The 14657-nt window shown below is 36.8% G+C and overlaps 1 protein-coding gene across 10 annotated transcripts in view; it reads right to left on the bottom strand.

The window, feature by feature from the left end:
• ZNF407 (zinc finger protein 407) overlaps positions 1 to 14657 on the bottom strand; it is a 333728-nt gene that overhangs the window by 194294 nt on the left and 124777 nt on the right. For all 10 annotated transcript variants that reach the window (XM_064431970.1, XM_064431956.1, XM_064431960.1 and 7 more), the window contains exon 4: positions 8250 to 8324. In XM_064431970.1, the coding sequence (XP_064288040.1) occupies positions 8250 to 8324 (75 nt within the window). The remainder of the gene's footprint in view (positions 1 to 8249; positions 8325 to 14657) is intronic.

Genomic DNA, 14657 nt, shown 5'->3' on the forward strand with positions numbered 1-14657 from the left:
TGAAGTGAGACCATATCACTCTCTACACCTACCTGAAAGGAGGCTGTGATGAGGTGAGGTTTGCTTTCTTCTTCCAGGTAACAAGTGATAGGACAAGAGGAAATGGCCTCAAATTGAACCAGGGGAAGTTTAGGTTGGATACCAGGAAAAAAATTCTTCACTGGAAGGTTCTAACATTGTAACAGGCTGTGCAGGGAAGTGGTAGAGTCACCATTATTGGAGGTGTTTAAAAAACGTGTAGATGTAGCACACAGGGCAATGAGTTAGTGATGAACACAGCAGCGCTGGGTTAACAGTTGAACTTTAAAAATCTCAGAGTTCTTTTCCAGTTTAACTATTTTATGATTCCATGATATTTGTTTAAAAGGACCAACTCTTTCTCAGGCATCAGAAAATATCACCTTGTATTTCAACTTGGAATGATACAAAGGACCATGAGGATGATCAGAGGACTAAAGCACCTTTCCTATGAAAGCATCTTTCCTATGACAGAGTTGGGGTTGTTCAACCTGGAGAAAAGATGGTTTTGGGTTGACCTCACTGCGTCCTTCAAGTACTTGAAGGGAACTCATAAAACAGGTAGACAGTGACTTTTTGCACAGGCAAGTGGTAGGACAAGGGGAAACAGTTTTAAACTAAAAAGGATATTTATATTGGAAGGCAGGAGGAAATTTTTTATGCAGAAGGTGGTGAGGCTCTGGAATAAGTTGCCTGGAGAAGCTGTGAGTACCCCATACCTGGGAGAGTTCAAAGAGTGGTTGGATGGGGTTTTGAGCGACCTGGTATTGTGGAAGGTGCCCCTTTCCATGGCAGAGGGGTGGAACTAGATGGCCTTTAAGGTCGCTTCTAACTCAGGCCATTCTATGATTCTATGATAGCAAGAGAAAGTGGAACAATCAGTATGAAACTGACTTATGAAGTCAATTACTATTGTTTTATACATAGAAAAGTGCCATTCAAATCAACTTCCAGGATCAGAAGGTGTTTTACTATCCACTATGTTACTGTTACTCTTTTCTTAAAAAAATACTGTCAATAGACAGTAGAAACAAAAGTTTCTGTACAAAACAAAAACCCAAGCTAGAACAACCAGTGTTCTTTCCACAATCTTGGAGAAGAGGGTATTCCATTATGGTGTTCCAAGACTTAAACGGCTGCTGCGAAGAGGAAAGAGGCTCTCTCTTTACAAGGAAGCACACAGAGAATACAAGGGACAAAAAGTACAAATTACACTTGGAAAAAATTCATCTTAACAAAAAAAATTATCACAAGAACAAGCATTCCCTGGAGCAAATTCCTCAGAGATGTGGCAGAGCTCTCATCACTGCAAATTTTCAACATGTGATTGGACAGAGTGCAAGATGATCTCCTCCAGGTTCCACTCCCCTAAAAAGCTTGGACCAGATGATTTTTGGACTTCCCTTCTAAACTGGGCTGTCCTATGACACTGCCCACCACAGATCAGTACAGAGCACACCTTGCTCTGTAGTGAATATGTAGGCTCATATTGCAGAAGATTGTCTTTACAGTACAAGACCTCCATGTTTCCACTACTTAAGTCTCAGTCAACTTTTTTTTTAAACATCATAGCATTGAGGAGGTGATTTTAGAATTGCATTCATGGTACTGTTCACTCCAGAACATGTTTCTCCAGCATTTTCTTTCCACCTTGAGGTGCTGAAACTTAAGTAAACCTGGATAAACAAACATTCATACTTAATAATTATGCAACTGCTTTGCTGCAGAAAAGTAGTCCTGACGGCATCATAACTTAATGCAAGAATTATGAAGTGTGTGGCTAAAAAGTAGAAAGTAACCTTCTATCATCAGTCTATACAGCATTTGCCACAGAACTTCTGTTTTCACTTCCAAAGTTTATAAAATACTCCTCTTGATTCTTCAGAATGTATAGAAAATATTTCATTGCAGCATGGTCAAGAGATTATGTTTCCATTTCCTTTACAGTATTCTCAAAAAATATTTGTGTTGTATTATATAGACTGATCAAAGTTAAAAGTCATGGTATCACCCAAGACATGGAACATTTCACATCTATAAATGTCACAACGTACAATCCTCAAAGCAGTGTAACTCAGACTGCAGAATTGTCTGGAGAGGTCCCTTGCTACCAGTCCCACACAGGTAAAAAGGGATCTAGAGATACACTGCCATCCTAATCCTTACCCTCTTGACCTGCACAGTGGAAGCAGCAAGCTGGGACATGCAACTAGAACAACTTTCAGCTGACTGCATCAGAGGAGGGATCAGCTTGCAGCTTACAACTTTTTGGCTGATGGCATGCAACAAGGAACTGTGTTTTCCTTGGAAACAAACCATTGTGAAATAAAGCTGGTGCTTTCAGCAGCTACCCACACTGTCCTCCACAGATTCACTGACAAGGTTAGCATACTCTTGCTAATGGAACTAATAATCTGTGCTCTAGACAGTACTCGATTGTTTATGAATGTGAGCTCATCATTTATTTCTTGATACGATGCTTAAAATTAGTCAAAGGTGCTCACTGTGGGCAGCATGAATCCCATCAGGACTCCCTCTATTTTCTAACCATAGCAGCTAAGCCTTCACAACAGGAAGACTGTTGCTGACTACACAAATTTCAAAAACATCTCACATACCTAGCAACTAAAAGAAACTTAATTCAGATTGTCCTTCCTTCTGAACAAAACTCTAATATTCCCAGGATTTTATAAGAAGAACAAATAATGAGTAGTAGCAAAATAACCTCATTCTTTTACAGTCTTTCACGTGTTATTTTTCTTTCTGAAAAGATGCTGAAGTTATCAATCATCCTTGTGATAGCAGTCTTCCAAAGTCTGTCTGCCTAGTCTTCATTTCTTTTTAGCAAAGCAAATGCATATGATGTGTACAGACAACAAGCCTTGAGGAAAGCTGTGAATTTTCAATACATCTTCTGCTTCCAGTACCTGAGGAATCACAGGTGGCTTCCTTATGTTCCTTGGTCAGACACAGACAGAGAAACACACTCAGGCAGCAAGTGACTGTGGAACCTGTTCCACACTCTGACATAGTATAGCACCAGACAAGAGCTGAACACCAAAGAGAAATACTGCTTGCAAAGGTCAGATAAGCCTCCAAAACATGGAAAGCTGAGCATGCATATCAGGCAAAACTTCAGCTCCCAAACATTGCTAAAGTTGTGTCCTTTACACAGACACATCCTCTCATCTCAAACTTCCAATCAGTAAATATTTGAAGAAAAAGCTATATTTTGTTCTTTAGCGCTTTTCCAAAGTATGATTATGCAACTGTCCAAGACCCTCTAAAGCAAAATGCAGGAAATAATCAATTAAGTAAAACTTTTCATTCCTATGCAGTTAACCTACTAGCGTTGGGTTCCAGTCAAAAACTCATTTACAAGAAGCAGTAAAAAAAAGGTGATGAGAAAGCTAGAAGGCAAGACTCAGCACACCACCTATTACAGGAAGCCTCTTGTCCAGTGGATCCACATGTACTGCCAGTGCCTCTAAATGGAAACCCTTCTGTGAGACAGCGACATACAGCCACACTCCTTCAGAACACAACCAACTGGAACAACTGAAGCAGATTATTACAAAATTATTACATAGTAACCCTTACCCTCTTGGCCTGCACAGTTGACTTATGCAGTGGAAGCAGAAAGCTGGGATGACTGGAACAACTTCTTTTCATATGGATGTATGGCACAACACTTTGTGACTTTTGCCACTTGTTTACCCAGAATTTGCTGTAACATCAAACTGGATCCTTTTACTTTGCAGGGGCAGCATCGCCCAAAACAGTGTATCAAACAGTGTGTTTGTAGTTACTATCACAAATTTCTCTACTCAAAGAAAGAAAAATGTTTCAAAGGAAGAATTAACAGTTCAGTTAAAGAAAAGAGGGTTGTACTGATGGATTTGATACACTTCTAGTTTTACATTCAAAATGGAAATATCGGGACACAGCGGCTGATTACAAGACAGTTTTCTAAATAATATACAGAACATCAACCCTGAGTTCATTTGTCCTGACTATTTTTCTTTCAGACCTCAACAATCCCTTCCAGTAACATACCTACAGACTTGTCTATTTCATGATATTTACATATTAGTAGAATTTAATATTCACAAATTCAGATGGGCTTATGCAAGCACATGAAACAACTGGCACCTAGGAATTTCCTCTTTTTACTTCAATACTTAAAAGTATGCTATATTCCAACATTATTTGACAAAGCAACTCAAACATATTTATGTTGCTATTAGACAGTAGTAGGTATTTACCTACAACTCTTCCTCTCAAGTTGAAATCACTGCACAGTTTTTTCAATCAACCAAGATCATTTCAAAATCATATGATCTTATGATGTTACTGGCGCTGTAACAATGATCTGATTCTTAAAGCACATGAAAAATATCAGAACCTTCCAAAATCAAATATATGTTTTAATGACCTTTACAAGAATTGTTTTATAATAGATACTCCAATTCAGTGACTGTTTGTGCTACCAGCAACTTTATTCATTCATATATGAATGATTCTATTTTATTCAATGGGATTACTCATATGTAAAGTTATTTCAGAGGCAACTCATCATTTAAAATTCATAAGGAAGATGAGGTAATTAAGCAACTATAAAGGCTTTTCTATGACTTTTTCTTATGTAAAAGAATTTTTAAAACAGATATATCAGATAGAACTCTAGTTAAGAAAGTATCATAAACTAAAAAATATATATTGTACAGTACTAATGGTGTCTCTAAAAAATCTTTAAAGAGTATTTATGTGTATTTTTCGTATTTAAAAAATCTAAATCCAGAGTTGTACTTAACAGTGGCAGAATTTATTCTCACTGATGAATGACTTAGTGAATTTATTTTTATTTTCTTGCTCATATTTTTATGTGTGTGTATGTGTATATCTTCACAGTGAAACATCTCTTTGTTCTGTGTTCTGACACAATTTACAAGTACAGTAATGATGTAACAGAAATTAGAACTTGGCACCATTAACATTACCGATGCTCTCACCTTGTCCTCAACCACAATGTCTACTAGACACAATAAAGGTGTAGCCAAAGATTTATCCTACCAATAAGATATAGTTATAGGTCCCATGAAGATTACTGACACTGAAGTACCAAATATGTACTGGCCTTGGACTTAGCAGATAACATGCCAGTTTTGAGACACATTCAAGTTGACAATAAATCAGTATCACAGTTCCAATAACAGGAAAATATACCTTAGAGGAATTCTTTCTGTTAAAACATTCCACTTTTGAGTTAGCTATTAAATGGTAATGATCATAATGGACTAGGCAGTAGGGGGTTTTGTGTCTAAAATGTGCAGACATTTTACTACAAGTTTATTTTTTAAAAACTTATGTGATTTTCAACTGCACAGTATTTTCCCCTTAAATCAACTCTGTCTTTTAAAAAAAGAAAATAACTCGAACAAAAGGTGTTTTAGTAGCAATTTCATTATGAGTTACACTTGTTTTCTGCATCTGCCCATGCAAACACCTCCACAGCCTCCATAACTCCTCCCTTTTGTGCATTAAAAAAACCCGAAAGTGATGGAAAGCTACAGAGAGCAAGGTGTGTAAGTTAAATACTCCATACTAAATTGTAAATGTGTTTTTTCTTTCCCTTTCAGAACTATCTCTATGCCTAACACCAGCAATTCTATTCTAAGAAGTTTGTATAAAGGGTCTCAATTTCTTGGGGTGTATGGGTTATAACCATTTTTTTCAAGCACCCTTTTGAACTTCTTTTCAATTTTCTGTTTTTGATGATAGTCATGCTGACAACTTTTTTTGGTCCATCAAATTCTGTAGTACAATTACATGAATTTACTTTTAATAAATTACCATCTTTGCATATATCAGTCAAACCATGAAGACTAAACACTTGCAAATAAAATGCATTATTAATTTAATTGTCACAGCCTATTTAGCTAGCTTCTATTAGTATTTGCTATAATATGCAATGTATCAGAGGGCAGAATCAAATTCAAAACATAAAGAATAAACTGATTATATTGTCCTAGAGAAATTAAAAAATAGCAAGCTTGCAAAATTAAAATCAAAGCATTAATGTTTTACATAGGTAAGAAAACTACGTAACTTAATTTATAATATGTTTATGCCTAAAGTGATGGTTTAACATGCAGAAGAAGGATTTCTTTGGTTCCTAAAGCCATTAAAAGGCATCAAACTTTCTCATAATAGGAGAGGAAAGGTGGAAAGGAAAGCAACAGTGGTTTGGTATTTACTGCAGTAGTTCACATGGCTTAAACATCCCCCATCCCCAGCGAGGGACTGCTACTAGAAATTTATATTGTTGTTGTAGCTCTGCCACTACTGTTTGATGCTGCTCTACATTAAGCTGAAGTGCCACCTGAAAATGTATTGTGGAAAAGAAATACTCAAAAGATGGCTGAAGAAATTGCAAAAGAAGAGGGCATGAAGTCACTCCAATTCCACCTGCCTATGCTGGAGGCAAAGCCTCCCCAGTCACACCAGCAGGCAGGGCAGGGAGGCTGCAAGCCTCAGCAGGGCTCCTCTGCTCCTTGGGCAGCCAGAACCTGTCAACCTGCCTCCCTCCGCCTCCTCCTCCTCGTGCCATGCTGGCCAGCCAGAAAGCTTTGAAAGAATACGGGAAGAAATGGGGAAAACAGCCACAGCTGAGAGGCCTTCAGAACAAAATGCTCAAAGAAAAGCTGCAACGACTGCTTTAGTTTATAGCATCCTGCTTGTTTAGGAATTCATTTCAAGATGATCATCACTAGAAATATTCCTCTCAGGCTAAGATACTATATTTGGAAATCTATTGTATGCATCCTTTATTGTGCACATATTCACTAGGGTGATGCAAGTTATCTCTATGTTGTATTTATGATGAGTGTACAGCAAGTATCCCCTTGTAAAAGAATATATTGGTATTGAATGCTTCCAGTTATAAAATAAGCCACCAGAGCAAAACACTTTTTGTAATTGTTGTGCTATGACAAGAGATAACCAACATAAACTTTATTATGATAACTGCTTTGATGAAACTGTAATTGTTTTTTTCAGTGCATCACTGTGTATTTTAGATTAAATAGAATATCTCAAAACTCTTGAATAATCACATGTTAGGGAAATTCTGGTTAAGCCCTTTGTAGAGGAAATCTCCTTAAAAATAAAAGCACTACCTAAACCAGTGCTTAGTCAAACTAAGACATATATGGGGTGTTAATTTAAAACCCTACTCTTAGGTTCCTCCATGATTTAAGCATGACAAACTTGTGAGGAATGGGTCTAATTGACCACAATTCCCATTGTCTTTAACAAGAAATGAACATGGCTCAGAAAGTGCTTTGCTGTGCTCTCCTACAGCTCCTATCATTTATTTTCCTCTTTTTTTCATACCAAAACCAGAAAATACTCTTTATTTATGAAAGCCTACCCCCAAAGAATGAGTTAGAAGGCAGTAATATTTGAAACAGTATCATGTATCCAGCAATGAACACCTCCATCTACCCAGTCTGAAAGAGAATATGAGATCTTTTGGCTATCCAAAACACATCAATTTTCTAGTTGGCCCAAAGATTCAGTGAAATAGCAATAGCTAAGCCACAATGTGCCAAATAAATCTGAAGCAAAATCTGTTTATCTGCAAACACAGTGCCATTGAGTTTGTAAAACACAGTTATATTTTAAACCATATAAAAAACAACCTGCTTGCAAACAAAGTTGGAGAATAAGAACCTTTGTACAGATTGAAAAAAATAAATTAATTCATATTAAAAATAGTGAAAATGCCAAATTTCCCTTCCTGCCCAAGAACACTTGAGGAAACTTTCTTTTTGATTTCTCTGTGGCTTTTGCCTCTTAGAAAGTAATTTTATAAACCTATGAGCATCAAGGCCAGCAAGAACAGAACAAAAAAGGAAAAGAAACCCAAAAAACCCCAAACATTTGGTTTTGTACTGAGATGCACATTTACAACTATGAAAGTTTAAAAAAAAAAAATATCACCTGTCAAAAAAAGCCCCAAAAAGTGCAAATCCTACACCTTTTACATGGAATTTCTTTATACAGATATGTCATAAGCACCACAACATCAGAACACTTAAAGATGTTGGATCTTTCTTGGAGTTGAGGCAAAAATCCAGATGGCTTCATTGTGGGCAAGATAAATATTCCAGAAAAGACCTCCACATACTGGGTATGATACAATGAAAAATAATTTTAAAGCAGTTTACCTTTCTTTGGGGGTGCCAACTCCGTGTTTGCCCAGCAAATGAGTATTCAAATGCTTCTTCATCACAAATGCCACCCTGTCAAAGAGCAAATGAGAAAGATCATTTTATTAAACTTTTTTTTTTCTGTTTTGAGCATGCACTTGAACGTATTTCATTAAAGGCAGACCTTAAAAAAATCCCTCCTCTGCTAGGATGTGATTTAGACTGGGGAGTCCATTCTGTAACAACAAGCTTCCCTCATTTTGCAGTCCCTTGGCTTTTCTCTTACAAGTCCCAACCATACATCATTGGTCAAAAAAAGGAAAACCTGTTTCTGCTTCCCTTTGCAAATTAGAACATTTCACACATTATACTGATAATAGTCTATTTTACCTGACAAACATTGTCTGATGTTATAAAGTAATACAGTTTTAGTTATACCTTTGAATATATTTAAGCCTTATGGGCCTGTCCTGCAACCTTTCTTCATACAGGTAGCTCCATTATTTTTCATGAGAAACATGAAAAACCAGCAAGATAAGATGCTTTAATCACTGCTGATGCCTGGTCAAACTTCACTGTATTAATTATTTAAAGAGATACACACAGAAACAAATTAATAGCCTTAGTTATTTTATAGCCTTGTGAAAAAAAAGGATGAAAAACGTGAAGCACATGTTCATGAATACACTATGAGCAGGAATATTGTTCAAACTGGCAAGACATTCTTCAAAGCACCAACAGCAGCAACAAAATACATACTACCTGGCATCATGTTTCTACCAAAGCAAACACAGATAATTTACTTTAATTTTGGTGACATACGTAATGAAACAGATAGAAGCCTATCAAGTACTATTCTTCTGCTGATAAGACCATAACAGCAATTTAATTATGTCATGTGACTGCTTCAAACAATTTAGATATCAGACTGAAGCTTTAAACTAAAATGGTTCTCTCGATAAGCAAAAATTTTACTGCTGCAACTTTCAGTGTGAAAAGGGCTTGCAAACATTTTTGTTAATTATGTATTACAGCTGTCCTTCATAAAGTTAATTACTAATAGCTGAAAGGCAATAGACTCTATTTGCATATGTACATGAAAGGCATGACATATGCAAAAATATGATTTTAATTAGCATTCCATGATATGAAGGGCTACAAATCAAACTGGCATGTTATAAGATTTTTAACATTAAATGCTGAATTCATCTGGACGTGTTTGCAGTAATGGACAATGGAAGGACTGTAAAACAGCAGCACTATGGGATATAAGAGCCACAAAAGCAAAGACACAGTACTTTTCCTTTACAATTATGTTAATTTAGCTTTTCTGTGTCTGATCTTCTTTGGGCATTTGCACATTATTACAGAGAATCTCTCTTGTGCATCCCTTAAGGTGTAAGAATATAATACTGTCTTATTTAAATGATATATATTTCCTTATTTTTTACAAAAACACATTTAAAAAGTATCCCAAATACTTTTCCCTACCCAACTTATTACTATGGCACCATAACCATTACAACTGTGAATAATCTATTACACCGTTACCATCATTACTATGCAACTGTCATCAAAATTACTGTACACGGGGAAAATCATTGTAACAAAATAAAAAATGTATTCTAATAAAAGCATAAGGCATACAAAATGTACTGTCCGTGCTTTTCAACAGAAATAGAATTTCCACAAAACTGTGGATGGTACCAAACATATTTTCATTTAGTAATGCCTGTATTTCCTGTTACAAACTCCCATTTTCCCCCTTCTCCAGAAGAAAAATAAACTCAATGAAATTACTGTGAAAGGGAAATGTGCAATCACTGTTGTAAAGGGATATTTTGCTATTTGCATGGAATATAAAGATCCCAACCAGCTACACAATATTTGCAGGGAAGAACTTTTTGGTTTCTGAGCCCGTTCAGTTAAAGCTTCCAAACAAAGGCTCACCATTTGATATACCACACAACTGCAGCGGGTACAGACAGACATACCCTTCTGCAAAACCAAAGACAAAGGTCTTGGTAATAACATGAAGCAATTAATCTCACATTCTGCCTCCTCTCTGTTGCATCTATGTTCTAGCAACCATTTTTCTGCTGTTACACAGCACAAATAAAATAAACCCTGACTCAGTTTGGGTTTCAGCACCTGATAACATTTTAAGCTTTTAATGTAAGGCTTGAAGCCTTCAGACTTGAGGAGTGCAGAATGCCTCAGTGCAAGTCTGGAGCACTCTGCACAGCTCAGGGGCAGCTCCCCACCTTAGAGAACCAGACCTTAAGAATAAAAGTAGAGTTGCTATTTTCATAAGAAATTGAGAAAAATATTTTAAAAATTACCAACAGAGACAGGTATTATTAAAACAAGAGGCAAAGTCTAAACAACCTTGTTCAGATGCTGAGTTTGAGGACCACCCATTAAAACAAACAAACAAACAAACAAAACCACAAAGAGAGACAAGTGAAAACTATTTGGTTTTGTTTACTAAATCCTCCAGGTGATTTTCAGACAAGCGTTAGCAGTGTTTGCTGTCTTTACAAAAGAAACACAAAAATATTTTCCATACATTCAGTAAGTCTAGGTTTCGAAGTAATTAATGTTTAGTAGTAAAAAAATAATGGGTTTATGTATGTTATTTACCTCTGCTGAGGTAAATCAGTTATTCCCAAGCTACTGCTAGAATAGACATGACCAAGCCTTGGCCTTTTAAATTAATCTTAAGTCTGATTGGCACCTATAAGTACTCACTGAGTGAACGCTTTCAAGATATATTGCACTGATATATCTTCAAATCAAAAGGAATCTTTCCATCAGCAATTGATAAGCACCAATTCAGGCTTCACCCAATTTCTCATTTCTTGTTTTTAATTCTAGTGGAAGTATAGACATTCAAATGCTAAAAACTAACTTGTTTCAGAAGCGTATCAAAAGGGAGTAGAAAAAACCTGCCATCAAACCAACTCTACTGTTCCAAATATGTGCAAACCAGGCCATACTAGAGGCCTGGAATCTGTTTTACAAACTCTAATCTGGACAAATTCGTCCTCAACCCCCATGAAGACAAGAAGTCACAGCCCAGCTGCTCTCCTGTGGGTCAGGTCTCAACAGGCAGAGATGTCTAGCCTATGCATCCATGTCATTGTCACTGGAAATTCCCATCATTTAGTAGGAAGACTACAAGAAGCCTCCTCTTAAAGTGGAACAAGGTGATTCCTTTTGGGAGCAGTAGCATTGTGATTTTCAACTACTCTGGCTTCAAAACCAGCAACATCCTCAGTCATACACTCTATGCTGAAACTACAGGATAAATTAAAGACAAGTTGAAAAATTACACAGAGCTTTAGAATAGTATCTTCATTCCCTATAGACAACTTTTTGCATATAAACTATAAATAAAAATTACTTTAAATCATAAATACATGAGCACCTTTCCCAAAATAAGTTTGCAGAATATTCTGGTTTCCTTTTAGAGGAGTTGTGGTTTGTAGGAACGTGACCATTCATATTCCATGACAATCTTCAAACAGTATTTGGACTCCCTCAGAATGTCTGTAACTGATTTAGGAGCCTCTATAGACTTGTCTTCAGATAAAAGCACATTTTAAAGTACAAAAGAAACAAAGGGACTTCTAATTCTGGGAACAAAAAAAAACATATTGGACAATCTTTACTTCTACTTTTTATTCTAGCATAATACAAATTTTTCAGCATGTGCAATGTTTATCATCACAGTACGCAAGGAATAGGAATAATCTGTCATGTATTGTCTGTTTTCTATTTTCTCTGTGGGGAGAGAACTGTTCTCTATGAAGTATCTTGCTCTGAGAGGGCAAAATATTCTAAGTTTTATTATGTTTTGAATCCATAATAGCTCTTTCCTTTTTAATAAGTACATCACTGGGTTAGTCAAAAGCCTAAAAAAAAGCCACCCAGAAGCAAACACACACGCACAAACCAAAACAAGCACTCTGGGCCATAAGGCCATGAAACCTGTCATTTCCTGCGTGTTTACCAAGTGCCTTGGCCTAGGAAGGAGCTACATGATACCTCTACCAGAGAGTCACTCGAAGCCATGGTGACAGACCAGCCATCTTCTAACTGCACATAACTGTTGAGGAGGGCCAGCACGGGAATTTATTTTTGTGGGACTCTACAAACAAGGTATCGAGCAGCTGAAGAGCAATTTTAAATCACTTCTCAGTGGATACATTGCTCTCTGCAATTGCTCTTGCAGAATTTATCTTACAGACAACAATGTTCAATGACAGCAGGAAAGTCCAGGAGAATAACAATGAATATCTAGCCTTTATTCATATTCTCAATATCCTTTACATCTCCTTTAAACTGTCCAAAACCTCTTTATACACAAATTTAACTCTGAGAATACAGGTAAGCTAGTGCATAACCCAAGCACATAGGATGTTTGAAAAAGCTGCTTGAGAGCCTTCAAAAAAACAAAATCAAACTCATAAACAAATCCAAGAATTTAGTGCTTTGTTTTATTATAAGTTTCAGGCACATAGAAAGGATAGAATGCTTTACCATTTTGGATTAATCAGCTGGGAGATCTGACAGCATCAAGGAATAATAAGAAATAGGATCTCAAACTTGTATACATCATCACAGAATACAATGAAATAATATATTATCCTATTCACATCAGGTTTTGTTTTCTATGATCTGTGCTTGAATTTCTGTCCATGTATCTCCACATGAGGCAAGAAACCAGAAAATCAAGGCAAGCTTCACAGATGATGCCGAGAAGGGGGACCAGGATATATTTAGGCAAGTAAAGAAGAATGTAGAATCTATGGCTCTTTCTAAATTAGTGAAGCATACTTGTACTTACTATGTCTTGAAAAACACTGGAAACCCTCATTGCTGTAGTTGAATGAATGGTTCACATGGAGCCATGCCAACAGTGGTAACAACCAGTAAAAGAAAGAAACAGTGCATTTTCTCAAGAAATACCAGGACGTGCATGTATTTCAGAACATTCAATAAAACTTGTAGGTGCAATTACAGATTTTTGCATGCACTTAAGTTGTGCATGTTCTACCCTTAAAAGCAGAACTTGTCATATTCAAATCAGCACTTAGTCAAATAGTATTTAAACAGTGGACATGAACTAAAAAAATTTCAAAGTTTTCAAATTCTCCAAGTTATATAAAAAAATGCTACCCAAATCTCATATCTCCACCAGGATTTATTCAGCAGGTTAACTTCCAGAACAAGAGCACAGAGGCAAATGTAGAACTGTCCAGAAAGCAATGGTTTTCTATGAACAAGTAAGCTTTTCTTTCAATGCATCAAAAGACTAAGTTCCTGAGAATTTCTTCAAGTCCATCATTTATGGATGTTTGCTGATTCTGAAGGGTCCAGACTGGGGCTCTGATAATTCTCTTGCATGACTGCGCGCCAGGGACTCAATTTAAAAGAAAGTATCTGGCAGGGCAGAGTCTGGTGTGGAAGATATCCAGTAGTCTGAAAGGCTTCATGCCCTTTGTGACAAGATGTCAGGTTCAAGTAAATATCTGGCAGGGCGAAGTCTAATGTAGAAAACATCCACATATCTGAAAAACTTCATGCCTTCTATGACAGGACGTCAAGTCCTAGAACCCTGCACAGGAAAGATGGGGATTTCTCCAGACTCATTTACTAGCCAAATAAAGGATGTCTTATTACTTCCAAATAAAGAAGATGGTTATGCTTTGTAAGCTTAAAAAAAAATCAATAACGTTCTAAAAGGTTAACAAGTCATCACGGACTCTGCGGTGCTGAGAGCGCAGTGACACGCTGCCTTCTACTCCCTGCTGACCCCAAGTGTCAAAGAAGGATATGGCTGCTCTGTGCTACACCCTCACCAACACCAGTAATTAAACTGGGAAGCAAAACATATCCATCCACCCATCCACATGTCAGGTGTGTGTAACTTGGCAGAATGAAAAATACAAATTTTTCCTCTTCCCTTACCAAAAGCAGTAAGTGAAGACAACCTTGCCATCACCAAAAAGACAAAAACCCAGATTACAATGGGAAGATATCATGCTACTTCATGCAACATAACTTTTGAATTTCTGAGAACTATCAGCCTTTCTGCTTCAATTTTGTGTGTTTTTTAGGGTGTTGTTTGGGTTTGGGATGGGGGGTGGTAGTGTTTTCCATGCAGCAACCAGGTATGTTTCTTAATTATTTATTAGCTTCTTTTCCATGGAGAAGTTTTGCTACTGAAGTTTAAAACCCAACATTTTAAAATGTTTTTTGTTACTATGAAATCATCAATGCAATGAGTACAACCTTTTCGTCTACAAATACGTCGTCATCTTTTTACAGTTACTTGTAACAAGCCAGCAATGAAGCCCAGCTGCCCAAAAAATAAAGACAACAACTTGTATTATCAGAACACCCGCACACAGCTAGCAC

The sequence above is a fragment of the Passer domesticus genome, chromosome 1 (genome assembly GCF_036417665.1).
Source record: "Passer domesticus isolate bPasDom1 chromosome 1, bPasDom1.hap1, whole genome shotgun sequence".
Classification (NCBI taxonomy): Eukaryota; Metazoa; Chordata; class Aves; order Passeriformes; family Passeridae; genus Passer; species Passer domesticus.